The sequence below is a fragment of the Macaca thibetana genome, chromosome X (assembly GCF_024542745.1).
Source record: "Macaca thibetana thibetana isolate TM-01 chromosome X, ASM2454274v1, whole genome shotgun sequence".
NCBI classification, from domain to species: domain Eukaryota; kingdom Metazoa; phylum Chordata; class Mammalia; order Primates; family Cercopithecidae; genus Macaca; species Macaca thibetana.
The window spans coordinates 48,216,310-48,241,739 of record NC_065598.1 but is presented as its reverse complement, the minus strand read 5'-3'; the positions used below and the strand labels follow the sequence as shown (position 1 = coordinate 48,241,739).

The following is a 25,430-nucleotide window of genomic DNA, read 5'->3' as shown; positions in this document are numbered from 1 at the left end:
CTGCTTCCAGATTCCCGACCCTCAGACACTGTGATAGTTTTGTTGTTGTTGTTGTTGTTTTGAGACGGAGTCTCACTCTGTCGCCCAGGCTAGAGTGCAGGGTCACAATCTTGGCTCACTGCAACCTCCGCCTCAGGGTCACAATCTTGGCTCACTGCAACCTCCGCCTCCCGGGCTCAAGCAATTCTTTTTTTTTTTTTTTAATTTTTTTTTTTTTTTTTTTTTTGAGACGGAGTCTTGCTCTGTCGCCCAGGCTGGGGTGCAGTGGCCAGATCTCAGCTCACTGCAAGCTCCGCCTCCCGGGTTTAAGCCATTCTCCTGCCTCAGCCTCCCGAGTAGCTGGGACTACAGGCGCCCGCCACCTCGCCCGGCTAGTTTTTTGTACTTTTAGTAGAGACGGGGTTTCACCGTGTTAGCCAGGATGGTCTCGATCTCCTGACCTCATGATCCACCCGTCTCGGCCTCCCAAAGTGCTGGGATTACAGGCGTGAGCCACCGCGCCCGGCCTCAAGCAATTCTCTTGCCTCAGCTTCCCAAGTAGCTGGGACTACAGGTGCGCCACCATGCCCAGCTAATTTTTTGTATTTTTAGTAGAGATGGGTTTTTACCATGTTGGCCACGCTGGTCTCAAAACTCCTGACCTCAGGTGATCTGCCTGCCTCGGCCTCTCAAAGTGCTGGGATTATAGGCGTGAGCCACAGTACCCACCCCAGAAACTGTGATGTTTTAAGTGGCTAAGTTTGGGGTAATTTATTATCCAGCACTAGAGAATGTCCAGTTTATTTTTCTTTGGTGGAAATAACCTGGTGTCTGGTTATTTTGGTGGTGAACTTACACACCCCTGAAATTATCTGCTCTCCTGGCTGATAGAACATACTGAGGAAAGGCCGAAGGCCAACTCGAGTCAGCTCAATGACCTGGAGCTCCAGGGGTAAAAGGATGTGTGGGAGAGGAGCCAGAGGCTGAACAGCCACAGGCACCACAGAAGCACAGTTATCCCGCTCACTTGCTCTTTGGACACCTGACAATCCCCCTAGCGTGGGGTTCATCTTTAAACCGTCGGGGAAAAACCGCTTTAAGAGGTGGCAGTCTTGGCTGGGTGCGGTGGCTCACGCCTGTAATCCCAGCACTTTAGGAGGCCGAGCCAGGTGGATCACCTGAGGTCAGGAGTTTAAGACCAGCCTGACCAACAAGGTGAAACCCTGTCTCTACTAAAATACAAAAATTAACCAGGCGTGGTGGCAGGCACCTGTAGTCCCAGCTACTTAGGAGGCTGAGACAGGAGAATTCCTTGAACACAGGAGGTGGAGGTTGCAGTGAGCCGAGATCATGCCACTGCACTCCAGCCTGGGTGACAGAGCAAGACTCTGTCTCAAAAAAAAAAGAGGTGGCAGTCTCCTTAGGTGTAATCCACCAGCCTGGGTGTCTGGAGTGGGAGAAGTGGAGGACTGATTTCCTCTGGCTGCCTATTTCTTTCCCCTGCAGGGCCCTTGCTGCCCTGATCCTAGTTCCCCAGACATGTGTACCAGTGGTTTGGATGACTAATGCAATGAAGGGGGCAAACAATGACCTCCCCAAGGCAATCTAGGGGAGAGGTGAGAGCCAGAACGTCAATCTCTTTTTCCCTAACCTATCCTCTGTTTACTGCCTCTGGCCATCCGCCCATCCGCCCGTCAAAACACACACCAGTGAAAGACAGTCTTCCATTTCCCCATGGGTCTCTCATTGCTATGTTGCAATTTCTGGAACCCATGTTTCCCTCTCTCGTTTCTCCAGAGTTGGTTTCGGGCAAAGGAATCAGTAACTTGTGCTGTCTGCCATCTTTGCAGGAACCAGAAACTCCAAGTATCCTAGAGGAATAGTAGAGGTTTCTGCCTTTCAGGGTATCTGAGCCTCCTATTCACAGAAAGGACTCTTCTGTCCCTCAGAGGTCCCAAACTACCATCCACAGAATTGGCTTGTCTGGTCCTTCAAACACCTGAGCTCATTAATCACAGAATGCATCCCAGAGGGTATTAGCTGTTTACTGAAAAGAGAGACATTTCAGGACCTCAGAAGGCGAGACACTCCCATAGGTTGGATGGCCCTTTGGGGAGTCTGAGCCCATTTCCACAAAATGCACTCGTAAGACCCACACACAGTGCTTGAGCCCCCTAGACACAGAATAGTCTTGTCCTGCTCTTCAAGGGACTGGGCTCTCATCTGAGGAATAGTCAGCTTCCCCCCAATACTGGGGGTGACGGGAGCCTTTTAAGGGTCATCCCCAGGTTTGTATGGCATTCTTGGGGCAAACAGCAGAGGGAATGACTGCCCTGATGCCTCCTCATCTCTGGCAGCATTGCCTACTGCAACAGCTCAGGCCAGAGCTCAGCCCGGTTTACAGCCATACCATCTGGAACATGCCAGATCTTGTCTGACCTCTGAAGCTAAGCAGGGTCAAGCCTGGTTAGTACTTGGAAGAAGCTGGTGTGGCTAGACCGTGACCTGAGAAGCCCAGTTATTTCACCCATCCTTTGTGGATGACAGCACCTGGCCTGTGAGAGAATCCCATCCTCTGAGCATGTCAGTGGGAAAAAGGACCTTTTTTTGATCATTATCCTCCAAATAATGAAGAGAATTCTATTATGGCCTGCGTTTTATCAGTGTTTGATGTTTCTCCATATTAGTGAGATGGAGAAGGTAAATAAGTGGTTTCTATTGCTGAAATGGTTAAGACAGGTGCTGTGAGCTGGAATCCCAGTTTAGGGCCCCTAGGCATGGGCTAGGCCACAGTCCTTCAAACTGGCTCCAAAGCAAGTGACAAGAATAGGAGCCCTAGATCCTTTTGTAATTCAACAATGTGATGATTGGGCTTTCATGCTCATGTGTGAGACGTGCCTCCCTCAAACCTTGTTCACATCTGCACGGTACCTGTCTGAAGTGGAAAACAAAAAGGAGGCTGAGGCCCCTGCCCAGGGCTGCCAGCATTGGTGCATAAACATCACAGAGAGGTCAAGATCCTAGAAATGGTGACGTGAAATGCCAGGGGTGTCTGGTCCAACATTTCTAAGTAGCCCATACTTCCCTATCTCAGTAAAGAATCTTGTCCTTTTTTGAGCCAGGAACTCTCTTATCTCTCATCCAGGGTGCTGTCCTGAAAACATATATTCACAGCCATAATACAGACCCTTACAGGCAGATGGATGTACCAAAAAAACAGACTCAGGCCTTCCTCAAGCAGTGCCCCACCTGGGCTCACCTTCAGGAACCGATTCTCAGCATCCACTCTCCCCATCACAAGGGGGAAGCTGGAGCCTCTCTTCACCAAGTGAATTATTTCCCCTCCATCAGGTAAAGGGCCCCTGAGGACTCCATCTACAGCAAAACCCAGGGAGGAGGCAGAGAAACACACAAACCACAGTGACCTTCATGTGTGCAAAGTATAGTTGTTAAAAACAAAACAACAGAAACAGAATAAAGAGGCGTGGCCTCTGTGGGGCAGTGCCTAAGCAGAGCTCCACATACTTAGACCTGGGGAGGAAGGGATCTATGCTCCAACAGGTCTAGGGCTGGCAGGCAGGGAGGGAGGTGGGGTCTCATGTGTTGGCCCTCATGGCAAAGAATGGAGATCTGGTAGAGCCAATGGAGGGCTGGAGAAAGCCTGATCAAGATGCAGCTGTGGCCTCAGCCCCCTCCTCCGAGTCCCACACCTCTGACTGCAGGTAATCAGCAAAGAGAGCCCTGGCCCGGCGCAGGACACGCCCCAGGTGGTGTTTTCGCACGAGGCGGTCAAAGTGCATGGCCAGCTCGTTATAATCCAGCCCATTGCGCATGATGTGGTCGCGGTGCTCCAGCAGGATGGCCAGGCAGAGGAACAGCATGAATGGGTTCCCCCGGCCAAACTCCTGGGGTGGGGGCAGGCCCATTGGTGGTACAGGTGGCAGGGACTTTCCAGGGTCTTTCGGGGAGCCTACCTCTCGCATCAAGGGGGATCCTACAGCCATATCACCAGTGGGAGAGGGCTCCTGGGTGGATGGTGGAGATGAGGAAGATGGGGAATCAGGGTGGGAAAAGGAGGAGAGCAGTGGGTCTGGGGAGTTCAATAAAGGCTCAGAGAGGGACTTGGAGCTGATAAGGGCAGCTGGGTGGGGCAGCTGGACCAGAGGGTCCCTCCTGGAGCCCATGTTATCCCTGAGTTGCTGGAGGCCATCCAAGCTGGCCTGTCTCAGGAGACGCCCCCCACCACCAGGCCCCTGACTGGCTGTGGCCAGGTGGTCAACAGCATCTTCAAAGGTGCTACCTCCTCCACCAGCAGGCCTCAGCATGTGCCTCTGTCGCACGGGCCACCCCCTGTGGCCACCAAAACCAGTGTCTGCCACTTGGCTGGGGGGTCCAACCAGCTCTACCTCATGTTCAGGAGGATCAGGGGGCAGCGAACTCCAGGTGACCTCAAGCATGCGGAGGGCGTCATCAAAGGCAAACTCACGCTTGAGCTCCAGCAGCAGCCAGCGGTAACAGAAGAAGAGGTCATCAGCACCTGCCTCTTGCAGGTATTGGTAAAAGTCAGGGTCAGCGTGTCGCAGCAACAGCTTCAAGTGTGCAAACTTGGTGGCCATGGCGCGGCCGTCAGGGTGGAAGTTGGCGGCCAGGCGCTTCATGATGCCACAAAAGCAAACAAAGGCATGGCCCTCATGGTCCATGACGGCAAGGATGGGTGAGGCAAGGTCACTCATGCCCTGGCAGTAGGACACCTGTGGGTGGGTAACGGCATAAGTGGTGAGCAGGTCGTGCAGCGCCCGTAGATGTGGGCCATCCTCAGGCCCCGCATAGTAGGGGTGGGCCCGGTCAGTGCGCAGTACATCCTTGAGGACTGTGCTGCGGATGAACTCCAGGTCCTCAGGGCTCGCTCGCTGGGCCCACTCGCTCTTGAGCTGCTCATACTCGCGGCTCTTGCGTTTCATGTAGTCCATCCGCTCTCGGCCTGTCAGTCCATCTGGATACACGTTCAGCAGGTACCGCCACACCACCTGGCCAGGGGTGAAAGGGATGAGGCTGGAATTCTCCAGATGAGCCACACCCAGTGTCTATCAGTCGCCACCCACCCACCCTCCTTGAGCTTCTGTCTTCCTTCTGATAAGTCTGCTAGGCCTCCAACTGCTCACCCCTCCCTAAAGAGAGCTTCGTGCCCTGGAACATCTCCACCCTCACCCACAGCAGTGTGGCTGACTGCATGTGTCTCAGGAGCTGTTAATGAGTGCAGCAGTGATGGACCCAACAGATGACTGAGGATGCTCACCTTTCGCAGCGAGGGCTCCACACCGCCATGATAGATCCGCAGGCGCAATTCCTCGGGTCGGGAGAGTTGGCCCTCGTGGTCCAGGTACGTGTGAAACTCAGCATCGCTCAGGGGTGGCTTGAAGGGCTTGACATCTTCCCCATACGACCAGCTCAGCACTTGTTGGACCTTAGACAAGGTACGGCCCACCTATGAGAAGGAAGGAGGGATCAACTGCGTGGAATAAGGGCAGATGCCAGCCAGCATGCTGAGAACCAGGGTGCCAGGTAGGCTCTGCCCTCCAACCACAGCTGGGTCCCCAGGGTCCCTGAAAACACCTGAGTGAGGATGGACTGTGTAAAGGGCAGGGCAGCAGTTGTCAGTGATGACCGTTTCTCAGCCAGCAACACGTCGGAGCCAATGACATCTTTGGGGCTGATAATGTCCCAGTCTTCCAGCAATGGGCCTGGGCAAACAGAACAAAGTGCTATGAGAATGGGGATGATAACCCAGACCTCAGGGCCAGTTTCCTCTCCTTCTACTGAAGCTGGGCTACCTGCAGGGGAACAAACGACTCCCAGTCCCTCTTCCTGTATCATCCAAATCATGTAAAAAACAAAATCAAACCATGAACAATTCTTTTGTAGTAGATGTCTCAGGAAATGGCTGGGCAGCCTCTAATATTTTAATGATATAAAGTAATATTTATTGAGCAGTTACTATGTGCCAAGCACTAGGACAAGTGCTCAATAGCAATATAGGGAATAATAATACTAGCTAATGCTTCCATAGTGCTGTGTGCCAGGAACTATTCTGAATTCTTTGCAAATACTGACTCATGCAATAGTCACTTCAGTCCTATCGGTTGAGTACTACATTACCGTGACTCTCTTTGAGGAAACAGGCATAGTCACAATAAGGTACTTGCCCAAGGCCCCTTAGCTAGTGAGTGAAAGAGTGGAAATTTGAAGGCCAGGCCCAAAGCTCAAGAGCCCAAACTCCTACTCTCATATTCTTGCCAGTCCTCCTCCCACAAACAGTGCACACTAATATTACCATTCTCATTTTACAGACGATGACAAAAAGGTTTGGAACAAACAGTAAGTGACCAAGATTCTACAGCCAGGAAATAGTAGGGCTGGGATATGAACTTCATTCACCCTAGTCCAGAGCCCAGACATACTTTAGAAATAAAATATTTGTGCAAAAGTAGAACAGGTATGCAGTACATGCTTTTTTTTTTTTTTTTTTTTTGAGACAGTCTTACTCTGTAACTGAGGCTGAATGCAGTGGTGTGAATGTGGCTCACTGTAAACTCTGCCTCCTGGTTTCAAGTGATTCTCCTGCCTCAGCCTCCCAAGTAGCTGGGATTACAGGTGCCTGCCACCATGCCCAGCTAATTTTTGTATTTTTAGTAGAGACGGAGTTTCGCCATGTTGGTCAGGCTGGTCTTGAATTCCTGACCTCACGTGATCCACCCGCCTCGGCCTACCCAAAGTGCTGGGATTATAGGCGTGAGCCACCGCACCTAGCCTCTTTTTTCTTTTTTTTTTGAGACGGAGTCTCACTCTGTTGCCCAGGCTGGGGTGCAGTGGTGCGATCTTGGCTCACTACAAACTCCACCTTCTGGGTTCAAGCAGTTCTTCTGCCTGAGCCTCCCGAGTAGCTGGGATTACAGGTGCCCACCACCAGATCCAGCTAATTTTTTTTTTTTTTTTTTGAGGCGGAGTTTCACTCATCGCCCAGGCTGGAGTGCAATGATGGGATCTCGGCTCTCCACAACCTCCACCTCCTGGGTTCAAGTGATTCTCCTGCCTCAGCCTCCCGAGTAGCTGGGATTACAGGCATGTACCACCACGCCTGGTTAATTTTGTATTTTTAGTAGAGACGGGGTGTCTCCATGTTAGTCAGGCTGGTCTCGAACTCCCAACCTCAGGTGATCCGCCCGCCTCGGCCTCCCGAAGTACTGGGATTACAGGCGTCAGCCACGGCACCCGGCCTAATTTTTGTATTTTTACTAGACACAGGGTTTCACTGTGTTGTCCAGGCTGGTCTCGAACTCCTGACCTCAGGTGATCGGCCCGCCTTGGCTTCCCAAAGTGCTAGGATTACAGGCATCTTTTTCTTTTTTTCTTTTTTTTTTTTTTGAGACAGTCTTTCTCTGTCCCCCAAGGCTGGAGTGCAGTGGTGTGATCATAGCTTACTGTAGCCTCAAACTCCCGGGCTCAAACGATCCTCTTGCCTCAGCCTCCTGAGTAGCCGGGGCTACAGGCGTGTGCCACCATGTCTGGATGATTTTTTTTTTTTTTGGTAGTGATGGGATCTTACTATATTGCCTATGGTCTTGAACTCCTGGGCTCAAGAGATCCTCCTGCCTTGGCCTCCCAAAGTGTTGGGATTACAGGTGTGAGCCACTGCACCTGACCGTTTCTCTCTTTTTCATTTTGCCTCGCATCCTTTCTTCCCACCTCACATAAAATGTGGTGGTTGAAGCAGCAGTGGCCATCTGAGGGTAAGTTCGAGAGGATCTTCAGAGATCCTCTCCTATAGCCCTGACACCAGAGGGCTACTAAGCCAACAATGGCAATGTCCAGTGGCTTTTTTTTTTTTGAGAAGGAGTCTTGTTCTGTCACCCAGGCTGGCATGCAATGGTGTGATCTTCGCTCACTGCAACCTCTGCCTCCCAGGTTCGAGCAATTCTCCTGCCTCAGCCTCCTGAGTAGCTGGGATTACAGGTGCCTGCCATCATGCCTGGCTAATTTTTTGTATTTTTAGTAGACACAGGGTTTGCCAGGCTGGTCTCAAACTCCTGACCTTGGGTGATCCACCCGTCTTGTGTGGGGAAAAGAAAGAGAGATCAGATTGTTACTGTGTCTATGCAGAAAAGGAAGACATAAGAAACTCCATTTTGATCTGTATTAAGAAAAATTGTTCTGGTTTGAGATGCTGTTAATCTGTATGTAACTTTAGCCCCAATCCTCTGCTCACAGAAACATGTGCTGTATTGAATCAAGGTTTAATGGATTTAGGGCTGTGCAGGATGTGCCTTGTTAACAATATGTTTGCAGGCAGTATGTTTGGTAAAAGTCATCGCCATTCTCCATTCTCTAATACCAGGGACAAAATGCACTGCGGAAAGCCACAGGGACCTGTGCCCAAGAAAGCCTGGGTATTGTCCAAGGTTTCCCCTCACTGAGACAGCCCGAGATATGGCCTCATGGGAAAGGAAAGACCTTACATCCCGCAGCCCGACACGCATAAAGGGTCTATGCTGAGGAGTAGTGAAAGAGGGAGGCCTCTTTGCAGTTGAGATAAGAGGAAGGCTTCTGTCTCCTGCTTGTCCCTGGGAATGGAATGTCTCGGTGTAAAGCCAACCATTCGTTCTAGTCTGAGATAGGAGAAAACTGCCCTGTGGCTGGAGGCGAGATATGCTGGCAGCAATACTGCTCTGTTACTCTTTGCTACACTGAGATATTTGTGTAAAGTGAAACATAAATCTAGCCTACATGCACCTCCAGGCACAGTACCTTTCCTTGAACTTATTCATGATATAGATTCCTTTGCTCACATGTTTGCCTGCTGACCTTCTCCCCACCATCACTCTGTTGCCCTGCCACACTCCCCTTGCCAAGATAGTAAAAATAGTGATCAATAAATACTGAGGGAACTCAGAAACTGATGCTGGTGCAGGTCCTCGCATGCTGAGTGTGCAGGTCCCCTGGGCCCACTGTTCTTTCTCTATACTTTGTCTCTGTGTCTTATTTCTTTTCTCAGCCTCTTGTCTCCACCTGATGAGAAATACCCACAGGTGTGGAGGGGCAGGCCCCCTTCACCTTGGCCTCCCAAAGTGCTGGGATTACAGGCGTGAGCCACCGCACCCGGCCCAAGTGGCTAACTTTCAAACTCTCTTGTGTGAAACCAATCAACTTCTATTTGTTTAAGCCACTGTCATTTGCAAGCAAATGCCATCCCTAAACAGCATTCCCATGGAGCCCAATTCTCCCACAGAGCTGAGGGGGGAAACAAACTCTAGGCCACGTTTGCATGTCACTGCTTTTCCCTGGATGTCTTATGGGGCACTGCAAACCTAAGGGGTCCAAAGAGAGAAGGCCAAGATCCACTCTAGACATGGCCTCCTCCTCTACTCCCCATCTCAACAAACAGCATCTCTATCTGTTCAGTTGTTTAATAGACCAGAAACCTGAGAGACATCCTTGTCCCCCTCCCACTCGCTTAACTCCCAGGTCCAAACCACCGCCAAGCCCTATGGCTACTGCATGTAAAGCATTCCTCCATCCTACCTGTTCTCTCATCTCCGTCTTCTCACCCTGTCTGAGCCATCATATCTCTCACCTGAAACTGCCTCCTAACCAGTCCTCACTTCCTCTGTATTCCTCGCCAGTCTCTCCCAACAGCTGCCAGAATGGTCTTTCTAAAACATTAATTAGAGCATTAAAACACTTACCAGGTAAAATTAAGAAGGTCACACTATGAAAAATCAGTAATGGTCTGAAAGTCCGAACAGAAGAACCATTGCAAGGCGTGGAGCTAAGGTTCGATGATTTGAGTGAAAAAGTAGAGAGACCTGGATGCCAAGTCCAGGAGACCAAATATGGAAATAACAGGAAATGCAGGGGGAGAAAAGGGATCAGGTGGAGATGTCAGAATTAAACAAGTATGAAGGAAAATTTCCCTGAGATGAAGGAATGGCTCACCAAGTCTTAGATTGGATTAACTAACAACACACAACAGGCCCCCCACCAACCCTATTTTTCCCCCCCTTTTTTTTTTTGAGATGTGGTCTTGCTCTGTCACCCAGGCTGGAGTACAATGGTATGATCTCAGCTCACTGCAACCTCCGCCTCCTTGGTTCAAGCTATTCTCCTGCCTCAGCCTCCCGAGTAGCTGGGATTCCAGGGGTGTGCCACCACGCCCAGCTCATTTTTGTATTTTTAGTAAAGACAGGGTTTTGCCACATTGGCCAGGTTGGTCTTGAACTCCTGAGCTCAAGTGATCCACCTGCCTCGGCTTCCCAAAAGTGCTGGGATTACAGGTATGAGCCACTGTGCCCAGCCTGAAATGCTGAAATTCTAAGAATAAAGAAAAACTCTTAGGTTGGGCTCAGTGGCTCATGCCTGTAATCCCAGCAATTTTTTTTTTTTTTCCAGGCAGAGTCTTGCTCTGTCATCCAGGCTGGAGTGCAGTGGCGTGATCTAGGCTCACTGCAACTTCCGCCTCCCGGGTTCAAGTGATTCTCTTGTCTCAGCCTCCCGAGTAGCTGGGACTACAGGTGTGCGCCATAACACCTGGCAAAGTTTTGTATTCTTAGTAGAGATGGGGTTTCACCATGTTGGCCAGGCTGGTCTTGAACTCCTGAGCTCAAGTGATCCGCCTACCTCTGCCTCCCAAAGTGCTGGGATTCCAGGTATGAGCCACCACGCCTGGCCTAATCCCAGCACTTTGGGAGACCAAGGTGGGCGGATTGCTTGAGCCTGGGAGTTCAAAACCAGCCTGGGCAACATGATAAAACCCTGTCTCTACCCAAAAATATAAAAATTAGCTGGGCATGGTGGCGCACACCTGTAGTCCCTGCCACTCGGGAGGCTGAGGTGGGTGGCAGGATCACTTGAACCTGGGAGGCAGAAGTTGCAGTGAGCTGAGATCACATCACTGCACTCCAGCCTGGGCAACAGAGACCTTGCCTCAAAAAAAAAAAAAAAAAAGAAAAAGAAAAAGAAAAACTCTTGCAGCTTCCAGAGACAAAGAACGGCTGCTTACAATGGAAAGATCAGACAAGGAACAGACTTCTGCTCCACAACCCTGGAGGCAATAAGACAGTAGCTCACAGCATCTATGGAGCACTAAGAAGAAAGACCTGAGATCTAAGGGCCCCACACCCAGTCAAGACAGTAACAGATCTATTCAGCCAAAGAAAAACATTTTTGACCATTAGAGTACATCTAACCCATGCACCCTTTTGGAGGAGAACAAAGAAGTTCTCTGAGCAAATGACTCCTGCATGACTAGAAGGGCTCAAGATAGGGAGAGACAAAGGGGAAGGTAAATGGTGGAGGGCCCTAGATTTTTAATATTTATAGTTAAAATGACAAAGATAACATGATTGGGGATTTGTAATATTATATGTTACATTAGGATTCCTGAAACATAAGTGACTTAGTGTGTTAGTAAGAAAACAGAATGATAACCTGGAATTTAAAAAGAAAAAAAATTGGCTGGGTGCAGTGGCTCATGCCTGTAATCCCAGCACTTTGGGAGGCTGAGGTGGGCAAATCACTTGAGGTCAGGAGTTCGAGACCAGCCTGGCCAACATGGTGAAACCCCATCTCTACCAAATATAAACAAATTAGCTGGGTGTGGTGGCACGCTTCTGTTATCCCAGCTACTTGGGAGGCTAAGGCAGGAGAATTGCTTGAACCTGGGAAGAGGAGGTTGCGGTGAGCTGAGATTGTGCCATAGCACTCCAGCCTAGGCAACAGAGCAAGACTCCATCTCAAAAAAAAGAAAAAAAAAAAAAGTTGTCTAAGCAAAAGCTAGAAGTTAAGGGTTAGGGACCAGAAAACAAGTAAGAATTACAAGTGTTCCAAAGCTCTACTTTAAAGGCCAGAAAAAGTGGGAGAGATTGGAGGAAAAAAAGTGGTCTAAAGCAGTGGCTCATGACTACAATTCCAGCACTTTGGGAGGCCGAGGCAGGTGGATCACGAGGTCAGGAGATCAAGACCATCCTGGCTAACACGGTGAAACCCCCTCTCTACTAAAAATGCAAAAAATTAGTCAGGCGTGGTGGCGGGCGCCTATAGTCCCAGCTACTCGGGAGGCTGAGGCAGGAGAATGGCATGAACCCGGGAGGTGGAGGGTGCAGTGAGCCGAGACTGTGCCAGTGCAGTCCAGCCTGGGTGACAGAGAGAGACTCCATCTCGAAAAAAATAAAAAAATAAAATAAAAATTAGCCAGGCGTGATAGTGTGTGCCTGTAATCCCAGCCACTCGGGAGGCTGAGGGAGGAGAATTGCTTGAACCCAGGATGCAGAGGTTGCAGTGAGCTGAGATCGTGCCATCTGTACTCCAGCCTGGGTGACAGAGCGAGACTACGTGTCAAAAAGAAAAAAAAAAATTTCACTGTCAGTTGTCTTAAAAAGCATAAATTGGCCGGGCGTGGTGGCTCAAGCCTGTAATCCCAGCACTTTGGGAGGCTGAGACGGGCTGGCTAACACAGTGAAACCCCGTCTGTACTAAAAAAAATACAGGCCGGGCGCGGTGGCTCAAGCCTGTAATCCCAGCACTTTGGGAGGCCGAGACGGGCGGATCACGAGGTCAGGAGATCGAGACCATCCTGGCTAATACGGTGAAACCCTGTCTCTACTAAAAAATACAAAAAAATTAGCCGGGCGAGGTGGCGGGCGCCTATAGTCCCAGCTACTCGGGAGGCTGAGGCAGGAGAATGGCGTAAACCCAGGAGGCGGAGCTTGCAGTGAGCTGAGATCCGACCACTGCACTCCAGCCTGGGTGACAGAGCGAGACTCCGTCTCAAAAAAAAAAAAAAAAAAAAAAAAAAAAAAAAAAAAAAAAAAAAATACAAAAAACTAGCCGGGCGTGGTGGCGGGCGCCTGTAGTCCCAGCTACTTGGGAGGCTGAGGCAGAAGAATGGCGTAAACCCGGGAGACGGAGCTTGCAGTGAGCTGAGATCTGGCCACTGCACTCCAGCCTGGACAACAGAGCGAGACTCTGTCTCAAAAAAAAAAAAAAAAAAAAAAAGCATAAATTCTGCTATGAGGTTTTTATGAGAGGTATGAGAAACATACCTAAAACTAGGTGACACAAAAAGGTTAAAAATTAAAGAATCCTAAAGGTATATCTGGCAAACACAAACAGAAAGAAATAGTAGCCATGCGAATGTCAGAAAAAGCACCACTCAAGGCCAAAAGCATTTAACATGAAGAGACATTTTATACTGATAAACCCCCCCCTCGCATCCCACTAATAAAACAGGCAAAGAGGCCAGGCAAAAAGGCCAGGTGCAGTGGCTCACACCTGTAATCCCAGCACTTTGGGAGGCCGAGGCAGGCGGATCACAAGGTCGAGACCAGCCTGGCCAACATGGTGAAACACCATCTCTACTAAAAATACAAAAAAAATTAGCCGGGCTTGGTGGCAGGTGCCTGTAATCCCAGCTGCTTGGGTGACTGAGGTAAGGAGAATTGCTTGAACCTGGGAGGCAGGGGTTGCAGTGACCTGAGATCGTGCCACTGCACTCCAGCCTGGGCAACAGTGCGAGACTCCCTCTCAAAAAAAGGAAAAAAGGCTGGGCGCGGTAGCTCACACCTGTAATCCCAGCACTTTGGGAGGCAAGGCGGGCAGATCACAAGGTCAAGAGATCGAGACCATCCTGGCCAACATGGTGAAACCCTGTCTCTACTAAAAATACAAAAATTAGCTGGGCATGGTGGCACATGCCTGTAATCTCAGCTACTCAGGAGACTGAGACAGGAGAATTGCTTGAGCCTGGGAGGCAGAGGTTGCAGTGAGCCTGGATTGTGCCACTGCACTCCAGCCTGGCAACAGAGTGAGACTCTGTCTCAAAAACAAAAAGAAACAAAAACAAAAAACAAACAGGCCAAGAATGTCTACAAGCACAAACTCACCTAGTAGCAAAACCTGATCTGAAGTGACAGGAGACTATATATAGTCTTTATATGACCCACGTAGTGTGACTATGCACACATTTCCCTGAAGAAACATCCAAGTATTTCATTATGGGCTGCTGGCCCAGACCCTGCTTGTGGTATTACATAATATTTGTGATACCCACATTTCCTTATCATAAAATTGTCAGACTTCCCAAACCCTAAATTAATATATAAACTCACTGCAATGCCAGTCAGAAATTGAATGGGGGTTTTTCCTGGAGCTGGATAAAATTATTTTAAGGTTTCTATAGAAGAATTCACATTTAAGAATAGCTAAGACAGGCCGGGCACAGTGGCTCATGCCTGTAATCACAGCACTTTGGGAGGCCGAGGCGGGCGGGCAGATCACGAGGTCAGGAGATAGAGACCATCCTGGCTAACATGGTGAAACCCCATCTCCACTAAAAATACAAAAAATTAGCCGGGCGTGGTGGTGAGCGCCTGTAGTCCCAGCTACTTGGGAGGCTGAGGCGGGAGAATGGTGTGAACCCAGGATGCGGAGCTTGCAGTGAGCCGAGATTGTGCCACTGCACTCCAGCCTGGGTGACAGAGCAAGATTCCATCTCAAATAAAAAAAAAAAAAAGAATAGCTAAGACAAAGAACAGTGGGAGGATGGCAAAAGCTTATTAAAATTGACCACAAAACCACTGTCATAAAAATAACATGGTGTTAGCATAGCAGTAGACAAATAGAGCCTGTTGGTAGAATGCAATAGAAAGCCTAGAAATAAATCCAAGCATGTATATATGGGAACTGAATATGCAACAAATGTGGCATTTCGAATCACTGCAGAAAAGGTGATTATTTAATAAATGATGCTGGCAGGCCAGGCGCAGTGGCTCATGCCTGTACTCCCAGCACTTTGGGAGGCTGAAGCAGGTGGATCACCTGAGGTCATGAGTTCGAGACCAATCTGGCCAACATGGCAAAACCTCATCTCTACTAAAAATATAAAAATTAGCCGGGCATGGTGGCGGGCGCCTGTAATCCCAGCTATTTGGGAGGCTGAGGCAGGAGAATTGCTTGAACACAGGAGACAGAGGTTGCAGTGAGCTGAGATTGTGCAATTGCACTCCTGCCTGGGCAGTAAGAGTGAAACTTCATCTAAAAAAAAAATTAAATTAAAAAAATAAATGATGCTGGCATAATTGACTATCTTGATTTTTTTAAAGCCAGTTCTGCTTGTCACAATGCTGACAGAGAAAAATATTTATATGTAAAAGAGAAAACAATAAGCATAGAAGAAAATACAGAATATTTGTATAAGCTTATGGATGGGGAACATGTTCCAAAGTAAAAGGAGAAACTCAGCCAGGCGCAGTGGCTCACGCCTGTAATCCCACCACTTTGGGAGGCCCAGGCAGGTGAATCACTTGAGGTCAGGAGTTTGATACCAGCCTGACCAACATGGTGAAACCCCATCTCTACTAAAAATACAAAAGTAGCCAGGTGTAGTGGCACATGCCTGTAATCCCAGCTACTTGGGAGGCTGAGGCAGGAAAATAACTTGAACCCAGGAAGTGGAGGTTGCAGTGAGCTGAGATTGCACCATTGCACTCCAGCCTGGGCAATAAGAGTGAAACTCTGTCCCCACGCCTGCAATAAAAAGGAGAAACTCAGAAATCATAAAGAAAAAGATAGATATGTGTATAGGTGTGCAATCAAATGTTTAATTTTGATAGGACAAAACAGATCCATCCCATAAGCAAAGCCAAAAAACAAAAGATCAACTGGGAAAAACATTTGCAGTACATATGATAGAAAGGAGGCTGGTGGCTGGGTGCGGGGGCTCCCGCCTGTAATCCAAACACTTTTTGAGAGGCCGAGGTGGGTGGATCACTTGAGGTCAGAAGTTTGAGACCAGCCTGGCCAACATGGCAAAACCATGTCTCTACAAAAAATACAAAAATTAGCTGGGCATGGTGGTGCACGCCTGTAGTCCCAGCTACTTGAAAGGCTGAGGCAGGAGAGCTTGAGCTCAAGACTGCAGTGAGCCATATTTGTGTCACTGAATTCCAGCCTGGGTGACAAAGAGAGTCTCAAAAAAAAAAAAAAAAAAAAAAAAGATTCATACTGGAAAGGTACAAATTGGTCAAAGGTCTAGGCTTTGTAATCTCCCAACTGTAGAGGTGACAGAAACTGGCTTTTTCCCAGAAAGAGGGACTAGGCCATCCAAACAGTCCCAACATGTCTGTTGCTTTCACAGCCGTGAAAATGATCACGAGAATGCCATTAATATGTCTAATGATCGCTCCATATATTGGACACTTACATATTAATGTGTAGAATACCACTTATGTTAAACACATACCATTTGTGTGTATAGACACACAAATATGAATATACTCACATACATGGATAAATGTGTGTGTAGGGAGTGTAAATAAGTAAAGGACATGCACGGTTATACATCAAACCGATTCCCTCAGGGCAAAAAGGGTAGGGTAGGGGACTGAGATTAGGCATAGTGTTCCCAGGAGACTTCACCCTTATTTAAAATGCTTTTATTTTTAATAAGAATGTATTTACTGGGTAAAGATTAGTTTCTCTTAAAAATATGACTCTAATCAAATTCCCATCAGGATTTTAATGGAATAATAAGCTAATTTATTAAATAAAAAGAACAGTAAGTAAACATGAATATTCAAGAAAAGTTTTTAAAAAGGAAAACATGAAAACATATCACAAAACTATAATGATTAAGGCTGGGTGTGGTGGCTCTTGCTTATAATCCCAGCACTTCGGAAGGCTGAGGTGGGCAGATTGCTTGAGCCCAGGAGTTCAAGACCAGCCTGGGCAACATGGCAAAACCTTGTTTCTACAAAAAATACAAACATTAGTTGGGCATGGTGGCATGTGTCTGCAGTCCCAGCTACTCAGGAGACTGACGTGGGACGATTGCTTGAGCTTGGGAGGCGGAGGCTGCAGTGAGCTGAGATTGGGCCACTGCACTCCAGCAAGGATGACAGAGTGAGACCCTGTCTCAAAAACAAAAAACAAAACAAACAAACAAAAAACTATAATGATTAAAACAACATAGAATTGGTTTAGAATTTAATAAATAGATCAAAGTAAGAGAATCAGGAATTCAGAAACAGACCCATGTATGTGCAGGAATTTGGTAAATAAGACAGAGGGCTTCTTTTTTTCTTTTCTTTTCTTTTTTTTTTGAGATGGAGTCTAGTTCTGTCACCCAGACTGGAGTGCAATGGCACGAGCTCGGTTCACTGCAACCTCCGCCTCCCAGGCTCAAGCGATTCTCCTGCCTCAGCCTCCCTAGTAGCTGGGATTACAGGTGCCCACTACCACGCCCGGCTAATTTTTGTATTTTTAGTAGAGACAGGGTTTCACCACATTTGGCCAGACTGGTCTTGAACTCCTGACCTCAGGTGATCCACCTGCCTTGGCCTCCCAAAGTGCTGGGATTACAGGCGTGAGCCACAGCGATAACCTTTTAAAGATGTATTCCTGCCAGACTGCTGGGTGCCTTTCTGTCTCTCTGCTTTATTGGCATTCGTCCCAGTTCTCATGCACTTGGGGTTTTCTCCACATGTTTTGTAGCCATGCAGATTTGATTTTTTTCCTGAAATAGTGCTACTGTGTCTCTTTTACAGGTGAGGAAAACAAGGCCCAAGGAATTAAGTGACTGACATAAGCACATATGGCTACTCAGTGGCAGAGGTTCCGGTGTGTCTGGCTACCTATCTTTTCCTATTTGGCTTCCTGCCCATCTCTGTCACTATCTTTCCCTCTGACTCTTGTTTCTCTCTCTCCTCTCTTTTTTACAAAGCTGCCAGTTTTAACAAGTCCAAAATATTGTAGAGTTAAATGGTTAAGAACAAGGACTCTGGAGCCAGTTCAGTCACTGCCTGGGTTCAAATCTTGCTCTTCAACTTACTGTCTGTATGGCTGGGATGAGTCCTGTCACCTCTCTGAGCCTCAGTTTCCTCATCTGTAATATGGGGAAAATGATTGTCCCTACTCTATAGGATTATTTTGACAATTCAATGAAAAAATATTATGTGCACAGAATGGCCCTAAGTGTTCAATACACATTAGCTATTTATGTTATAACGACATCAATAAAGTGCCCAAATCATCCCAAATGGGCACGTGAGTTTCCTGAGGCTGGGAACCACATCTTCCACTCCACAACTATTTAAAACAATTTCAAACCTACAATAACATTAAAAGAATACCCTGAACACCCATACATACTTCATCTAGATCCTCTATTAACATTTTTTTTTGGGCCACATTTGCTTTATCTCACTCTCTCTGTATATAAACACATTATTTTTGCCAAGTTATTTGCAGACATCATGACATTTTATCCCTTCATACTTAACTGTGTTTTTCCCAAGAACAAGGATATTTTCCTTCAATAGATATGATACCACTACCACACTGCTATGGTTTGAATGTGTCCTCCCAAATTCATGTGTTGCAATGTAATTACCAATGTGATCATATTAAGAGGTGGGGGCCTTTAAGAGGTGATGAAGTCATGAGGGTAGTGCTCTCATAGATGGGATTAGGACTCTTTTTCTTATTTTTTATTTTCATTTACTTTTTTGAGATGGAGTCTCGCTCTGTCGCCCAGGCTGGAGTGCAGTGGCATGATCTCGGCTCACTGCAAGCTCCGCCTCCCGGGTTCATGCCATTCTCCTGCGTCAGCCTCCTGAGTAGCTGGGACTACAGGTGCCCACCACCACATCTGGCTATTTTTTTGGTATTTTTAGTAAAGACAGGGTTTCACTGTGTTAGCCAGGGTGGTCTCGATCTGACCTCGTGATCTGCCTGCCTTGGCCTCCCAAAGTGCTGGGATTACAGGCGTGAGCCACCGCACTCGGCCTTTATTTTTTTTTTTTGAGATGAAGTCTTGCTCTGTCGCCCAGGCTGGAGTGCGGTGGCAAGATCTTGGCTCACTGCAACCTCTGCTTTTGGGGTTCAAGCGATTCTCATGCCTCAGCTTCCCAAGTAGCTGGGATTATAGGCATGCACCACTACACCCGGCTAATTTTTGTATTTTTTTTAGAAGAGATGGGGTGTCACCATGTTGGCCAGGATGGTCTCGAACTCCTGACTTCAGGTGATCTGCCTGCCTCAGCCTCTCAAAGTGCTGGGATTACAGGTGTGAGCCACCACGCCCAGCAGATTAGGGCTCTTATAAAGATGTTGAGGGTGTGGGTTCACTCTCTTCTGTTCTTCTGTCATGTGATGATGCAGCAAGAAAGCCCTCACCAGACACACAACCTGCCTGCACCTTCATCTTGGACTTCCCAGTCTCCAAAACTGTGAGAAATAAATTTCTCTTCTTTACAAATTCCTCAGTCTGCGGTATTCTGTTATAGTAGCACAAAACGACTAAGACACACACCCAGGAAATTTAATACTGATACAATACAATTATCTAATGTATGTTCTGTAATCAAATTTTGAGACCATGTCCTAATTTATCTGTGTGCTCGCAGGGACCAGAATAGGCAAGAGTGGAGGAACAAAGATGAGAAGAGAAAAAGTGGCTGAGAGGTCAAGGGAACAAATGAATGAGTGAGCAAGAATACAAACAAATGAATATGGGTGCAGAATGAGTGAATGAATAAGCACAACTAGCATTATTATAATATGCATTGTTACATTTTGGTATTATAACTGAAATACATAACGCTAAAGCTATACCGTTATACTACATTATAAATCTGCATTATATATAATTATTACATACATGACTAGGTTATATGTTACAATAGTATAATACAATAGAATTATCATTATTAGAGATAACACTTTCTGAGCCTTCATTATGCAGTCATGCACCATTCCAGGCATTTTATGTGAATTTCCCCTCACAATGGTTCTAAGATACAAGGCCTCGCAATGGTTCTAAGATACAATTTTCTCTTTACAAGTGAAGAAATTGAGGCCTAGTGGTTGAGCCAGGATCTATAGCTAGGACACCTTGCTACCCATCCCACCATGAGGGAGTGTATTGTGAGGGGTGGCATCACCCTATGGGGTAAAGGGGTCCCAGAGCAGTGCTCCCGGGGGCACTGGGTACTCACTGTCCTCCGAGGGCCGAATATCTACACGCAATTGCAGGTAGGGTTTGGAGGCAGTGGCAAAGGCTGTGCTGAGGTCCCAGTCAGATAGGAGTGAGAGGTAAACTTCCTGTCCTAGCCGGTCCCGGCCCAGGTAGCTGATGCCAAAGTTCTTCTTCCTGGACAGGGGATATGAGGGAGCTCTCAGGGCCCCTGATGCCCTGGAGGCCTCAGGGACAGTTTCCAAAACAAGGAGGGTAATATAGAAGGTGTTGAAAACAACTTCCTACTATGTGCAAGGTACTGTGCCAAGGATTATGGGCAGCCTGAGATCAGGTCATTTATACCCACTTTGTTACACCAACACATACAAGCAGGTACATACCTGCTTGTATCTGGAGGTCACATTGGAAACTGGTAAAATGTTGGCTGGGTGCAGTGGCTCACGCCTATAATCTCCGCACTTTGGGAGGCCGAGGTGGGCGGATCACCTGAGGTCAGGAGTTCGAGACTGGTCTGGCCAACATGGTGAAACCCCTTCTGCACTAAAAATACAAAAAATTAGCTGGGTGTGTGGCAGGTGCCTGTAATCCCAGCTACTCAGGAGGCTGAGGCAGGAGAATCACTTGAACCTGGGAGGTGGAGGTTGGAGTGAGCCAAGATTGTGGCATTGCACTCCAGCCTGGGTGACAGAGCAAGACTCCATCTCAAAAAAAAAAAACCAAAAAAAATTTGGTTCCCTCTGGGGTAGATGAGGAACAGAAGTGGGAAGAAAGCAGCCTTCTTACTACATAAAAAAAAAAAAAAAAAGCAATCTGTGTTTGTTATTTTTCACAACAAAAATGTTTATGTAAGAAACTCTAATAACAACTAAGAATTTATTATTCAGCTATACTTGTGCAACTATGTAGTTTGTTGCGTGATGCTCACCGTAACCATGGAAACATCTTAAATACCCAACAATTTTGTACTGTTTGAATTTCTTACCATGTGCATGTATTCCTCCAAAACCAGCACCACAACAAAATGACTATCACATCTGCCCCCAAAAGACACCACTTTTCAGTTATCAGATTAGCAAATTTTGCAGTTATACAGTAACCAGTGTTTGTGAGGGTGTGAGGGAAACAGGCATTTATGTGGTGCTGATGAGATCATAAACTGATAAAACCTGTCTGGAGAGCATTTTGGAAACACCCATTAAAAGTTTAAAAAGCAGGCCAGGCACGGTGACTCACGCCTGTAATTCCAGCACTTTGGGAGGCCGAGGCGGGTGGATCACAAGGTCAGGAGATGGAGATGATCCTGCCCAACACGGTGAAACCCCATCTCTATTAAAAACACAAAAATTGGCCGGGCGCGGTGGCTCAAGCCTGTAATCCCAGCACTTTGGGAGGCCGAGACGGGCGGATCACGAGGTCAGGAGATCGAGACCATCCTGGCTAGCACGGTGAAACCCCGTCTCTACTAAAAAATACAAAAAACTAGCCGGGCGAGGTGGCGGGCGCCTGTAGTCCCAGCTACTCGGGAGGCTGAGGCAGGAGAATGGCGTGAACCCGGGAGGCGGAGCTTGCAGTGAGCTGAGATCCGGCCACTGCACTCCAGCCTGGGCGACAGAGCGAGACTCCGTCTCAAAAAAAAAAAAAAAAAAAAAAAAAAACACAAAAATTAGCCAGGCATGGTGGCGCTACTCAGGAGGCTGAGGCAGGAGAATCGCTTGAACCCAGGAGGTGGAGGTTGCAATGAGCTGAGATCGCACCACTGCACTCCAGCCTGGGCGACAGAGTGAGACTCTGACTAAAAAAAAAAAAAAAAAATTAAAATGCAAATACCCTTTTTCCTGACAATACCACTGCTAGGAATTTATCCCATGACTGGATGTTTCCAAATACATTACTCCCTCTTTATCTACAGGGGATATATTCCAAGACCCCCCAGTGGATGCCTGAAACTGCAGATAGTACCAAGACCTACATATACTATGTTTTTTTTTTTTCATATACATACATACCTATGAAAAAGTTTAATTGATAAATTAGGCACAGTAAGAGATGAACAATAATAGAACAATTATGACAATACAGATGCTTCTTGACTATGACAGGATTATGTACCAATAAACTCATCATAAGTTCATAAGTTGGAAATACTGTAAGTTGACAATGCATTTGGCTGGGCGCAGTGCCTCACCTGTAATCCCAGCACTTTGGGAGGCTGAGACGGGCAGATTGCTTGAGCTCAGGAGTTTGAGACTGCCCTAGGCAACATGGCGAAACCCTGTCTCTACTAAATATACAAAAATTGGCCGGGTGCAGAGGCTCATGCGCCTGTAATCCCAACACTTTGGGAGGCTGAGCTGGGCAGATCCCTTGAGGTCAGGAGTTCGAGACCAGTCTGATCAATATGATGAAAATTAGCTGAGTGTGGTGGCACACACCTGTAATCCCAGCTACTCGGGAGGCTGAGGCATGAGAATCGCTTGAACCTGGGAGGCAGAGGCTGCAGTAAGCCAAGATTGGGCACTGCACTCCAACCTGGGTGACAGAGTGAGACTCTGTCTCAAAAAAAAAAGAGAAGATCAAAAAACTATCCGGGGCTGGGAGTGGTGGCTCACACCTGTAATCCTAGCACTTTGGGAGGCCGAGGCGGACAGAAAACTTGAGGTCAGGTGTTCGAGACTAGCCTGACCAACATGGTGAAACCTTGTCTCTACTAAAAATACAAAAATTAGCCAGGCATGGTGGTGCGTGCCTGTAATCCCAGCTACTTGGGAGGCTGAGGCAGGATAATCACTTGAACCCAGGAAGTGGAGGTTGCAGTGAGCCGAGATTGCGCCATTGCACTGCAGTCCAGGGGATAAGAGCAAAACTTCGTCTAAAAAAAAAACCGTTATCCCGGCATAGTGGTGCACGCCTGTAGTCCCAGCTACTTGAGAGGCTGCGACAGGAGAATCACTTGAACCCGGGAGATGTCACTGCACTCCAGCCTGGGTGATAGTGAGACTCTGTCTCAAAAAAAAAAAAAAAGAAAAGAAAAGAAAAAAAAAAGAAAAATGCATTTAACACACCTAACCTACCAAACATCACAGGTTAGCCTAGCCTTCGTTAAACGTGCTCAGAACACTCACATTAGCTTACAGTTGGGCAAACTCATCTAACACAGAGCCTACTTTATAATAGTGTTGAATATTTCACGTAATTTATTGAACACTGTACTGAAAGTGAAAAGCAGAATGGCTTGCAGTACAGTCTCTACCAAATGCGTATCGCTTTTGCACCATTGTAAAGTTGAAAAATCCTAAGTCCAGTTATTGTAAGTTGGGGACTATCTGTAAACTGTAATAAAAGTAATGTGAATGTGGTCTCTCTCTCTCTCAAAATAACTTATTGTATGTAATATTTGCAGACTGAGGTTGACCATGGGTAACTGAAACTGCAGAAAGCAAAACCACAGATAAAAGTAGACTGCTGTACTTCAAGACATGCATACGTGGCTGTTCACTGTGGGATTATTTGTAGTAGTAAAATAAACACAAACCCTACCAAACAAACAAAGGCTAGATAACCACTGTAGAGGTGGGTGGCCCACTGGCCAGTCCCCAGCATCTTCCCACTCACCCACTCAAATCAAAGGCTCGGATGAGGATGTGCTGCAACACGTCAAGCGAGGTGATCTGGGGATCTACAGCAAAAGAGCGGAACTCTGGCGGTAAGAAGCTCTCACATTTCTGGGGAGAGAAGACATGGGGTAGGCCACCAGGGGCCTCATCACCATGCTGAAGAGTGAGGTGCAGAGTGGTAGAAGGCAAAGTCAGAGAGGTGCCAGGGGCCAGATCAAGGCAGGTGTTCTGGACCATAGGGTCCAGTGAGGAGGAGGCTACTGCAAGGGTTCAGGCCCCCAATCCTTCTTCTATATCCCTTCAACTGTGGTTGCCAGAATCACCATATCCAGTCTGGCTCCTGTTAAATCAGTCCTCTATGATGCTGTAACCAATCTAGCACATCTACCTACAACACTCTCCTGCTTAAATCTCTTCAATGGCAACCCTAGAGTCCCAGCAAGCGGGCCTATGGGGCCCCAGCCAGCCTCTCACCAGGTTTTTTGAACTTTATACTCTGGTAGTACCAAACTGTTAGAAGTTACCTTGAAACCATCCTGACTCCAGGCCATTGATTGTGCTGATCCCCTGTCTGGAACATCCCTCCCACTTTCTTCACGTGGTTCACTCCCAGCTCAGGCATCTTTTTTTCTGAATGTCAAACTTCTACCTTAGAGCTTTATTACACTGAAGTGATGTGTGGACCCTCTTATCACTGCCAGTGCCACTGGTTGGTTGGAGCCACCATCATTGTTTACGGAACTATGGCAACAGCGTTCTTCCTCAGCATATACACCAAAGGCCCTTGGCGATCTGCCTCTGTCTTAGCACTCTGATTCACCTCCTACCACTCTTCCCCTCATTCTCTCCACTCCAGCAATCAGGAACCTACGGGAACATGCCAGGCCCATTCCCATCCTCTAGCCTTTGCCCTTGCTATTCCTTCTGCCTAGAATACTCTTCCCTTCTAATATGCACATGGCTAACTCCTTTTATTCGGGTCTCTGCTCCTTCAGTACCTCCTCTGGGGATTTCCCTGTACAACCTTGGCTAAAGTGACTCCCTGTTGCATAACCTTTTTCATTATTTGAGTGTCCGAAGCATCTCATTTCTTTAGTTGTCTCCACCCACGAGCCTGTCAGTTCATCAAAGTGGGAACTTGCACATGAGTGCACTCTCGACACATACGGGTTGACTGACTCCAGAGCCAGCACCTTCTCATTCCTCAGAGCCCCACCCTCAACTACTGCGGCCCCTCCTCCAGCCCATAGCCCCTCCCCTTTGTCTATAAGCTCCACCCATTTATCCCATAGACCCCCGTCTCTCCATTTTCAGTCCCACGCCCCAAGGTACGTCGCTAACGCTCCCAGGCTCTCAGGCCCTCCCTCCCCCTCGCCACCATCACTTGGCCCTCAAGCTTCGCCGCTTAGGTTTTGTCCCAAATCTCAGGTCCCGCCCTCCATCCTAAGACAGCCACCGCCTCCCCCTCCCCTGGGATGCCTCGGCGCCTGGGCCGACTCACCCGCCAGCCTCACCTTGACTCGGACCCGCACCACCTCTCGCTCCTCCTCCTCAGCGGCCGCCGCCGCCTGAGCTCCCACGCCGGGCGGGGGCGCTCCGGAGCCAGACAAATCCGAAGCCCCGGAGGCTGTCGCCATCCCGCCGCCGCCCGTCTCAGGGTGACGGTTGACCGTTGCCCCCCAACCCGGCGCACACTCTACTGTACTGACGCCCGCCGCCCCACCTCGTGCCGGGGCGCAGGCGCAGAGGGCTCTGCGCGACCCTACCCCCCCACCGTCCCTCCCACCTGGCCCTGCCTGGAGGTCGCCTCT

The 25,430-nt window shown here is 48.1% G+C and overlaps 2 protein-coding genes and 1 non-coding gene across 4 annotated transcripts in view; 1 reads left to right on the top strand and 2 right to left on the bottom strand.

The window, feature by feature from the left end:
* The window catches only part of WDR13 (WD repeat domain 13), an 84,337-nt gene that overhangs the window by 39,573 nt on the left and 19,334 nt on the right, over positions 1–25,430 (bottom strand). The window lies entirely within an intron of this gene.
* Positions 2,009–25,430, bottom strand: TBC1D25 (TBC1 domain family member 25). 2 transcript variants are annotated; one of them, XM_050775609.1, is made up of 6 exons: positions 25,134–25,430; positions 23,618–23,727; positions 20,025–20,179; positions 5,593–5,720; positions 5,276–5,464; positions 2,009–5,006 (listed from the first exon to the last, which is right to left on the bottom strand). In XM_050775609.1, exons 1-6 carry the CDS (start codon positions 25,254–25,256, stop codon positions 3,645–3,647), a joined length of 2,067 nt encoding a protein of 688 aa, XP_050631566.1. In that variant the 5' UTR covers positions 25,257–25,430; the 3' UTR covers positions 2,009–3,644. The 2 variants fall into 2 exon arrangements, with proteins under 2 accessions (XP_050631566.1, XP_050631567.1); XM_050775610.1 differs by lacking the exons at positions 23,618–23,727; positions 25,134–25,430 and adding an exon at positions 23,548–23,605 and having other exon boundaries at positions 20,025–20,180.
* LOC126947060 (small nucleolar RNA U13) lies at positions 2,819–2,920 on the top strand. The gene has a single exon (XR_007722907.1). It is a non-coding gene; the product is annotated as a small nucleolar RNA U13 (small nucleolar RNA).

Coding starts and splice junctions, on each gene's coding strand:
- TBC1D25 (XM_050775609.1), bottom strand. CDS start 25,256: ATGGCGACAGCCTCCGGGGCTTCGGATTTGTCTGGCTCCGGAGCGCCC. Junction 5,465..5,592: donor CACAGTCCATCCTCACTCAG/GTGTTTTCAGGG, acceptor TCCTTCTCATAG/GTGGGCCGTACCTTGTCTAA. Junction 5,007..5,275: donor TGGAGCCCTCGCTGCGAAAG/GTGAGCATCCTC, acceptor ACCCCTGGCCAG/GTGGTGTGGCGGTACCTGCT.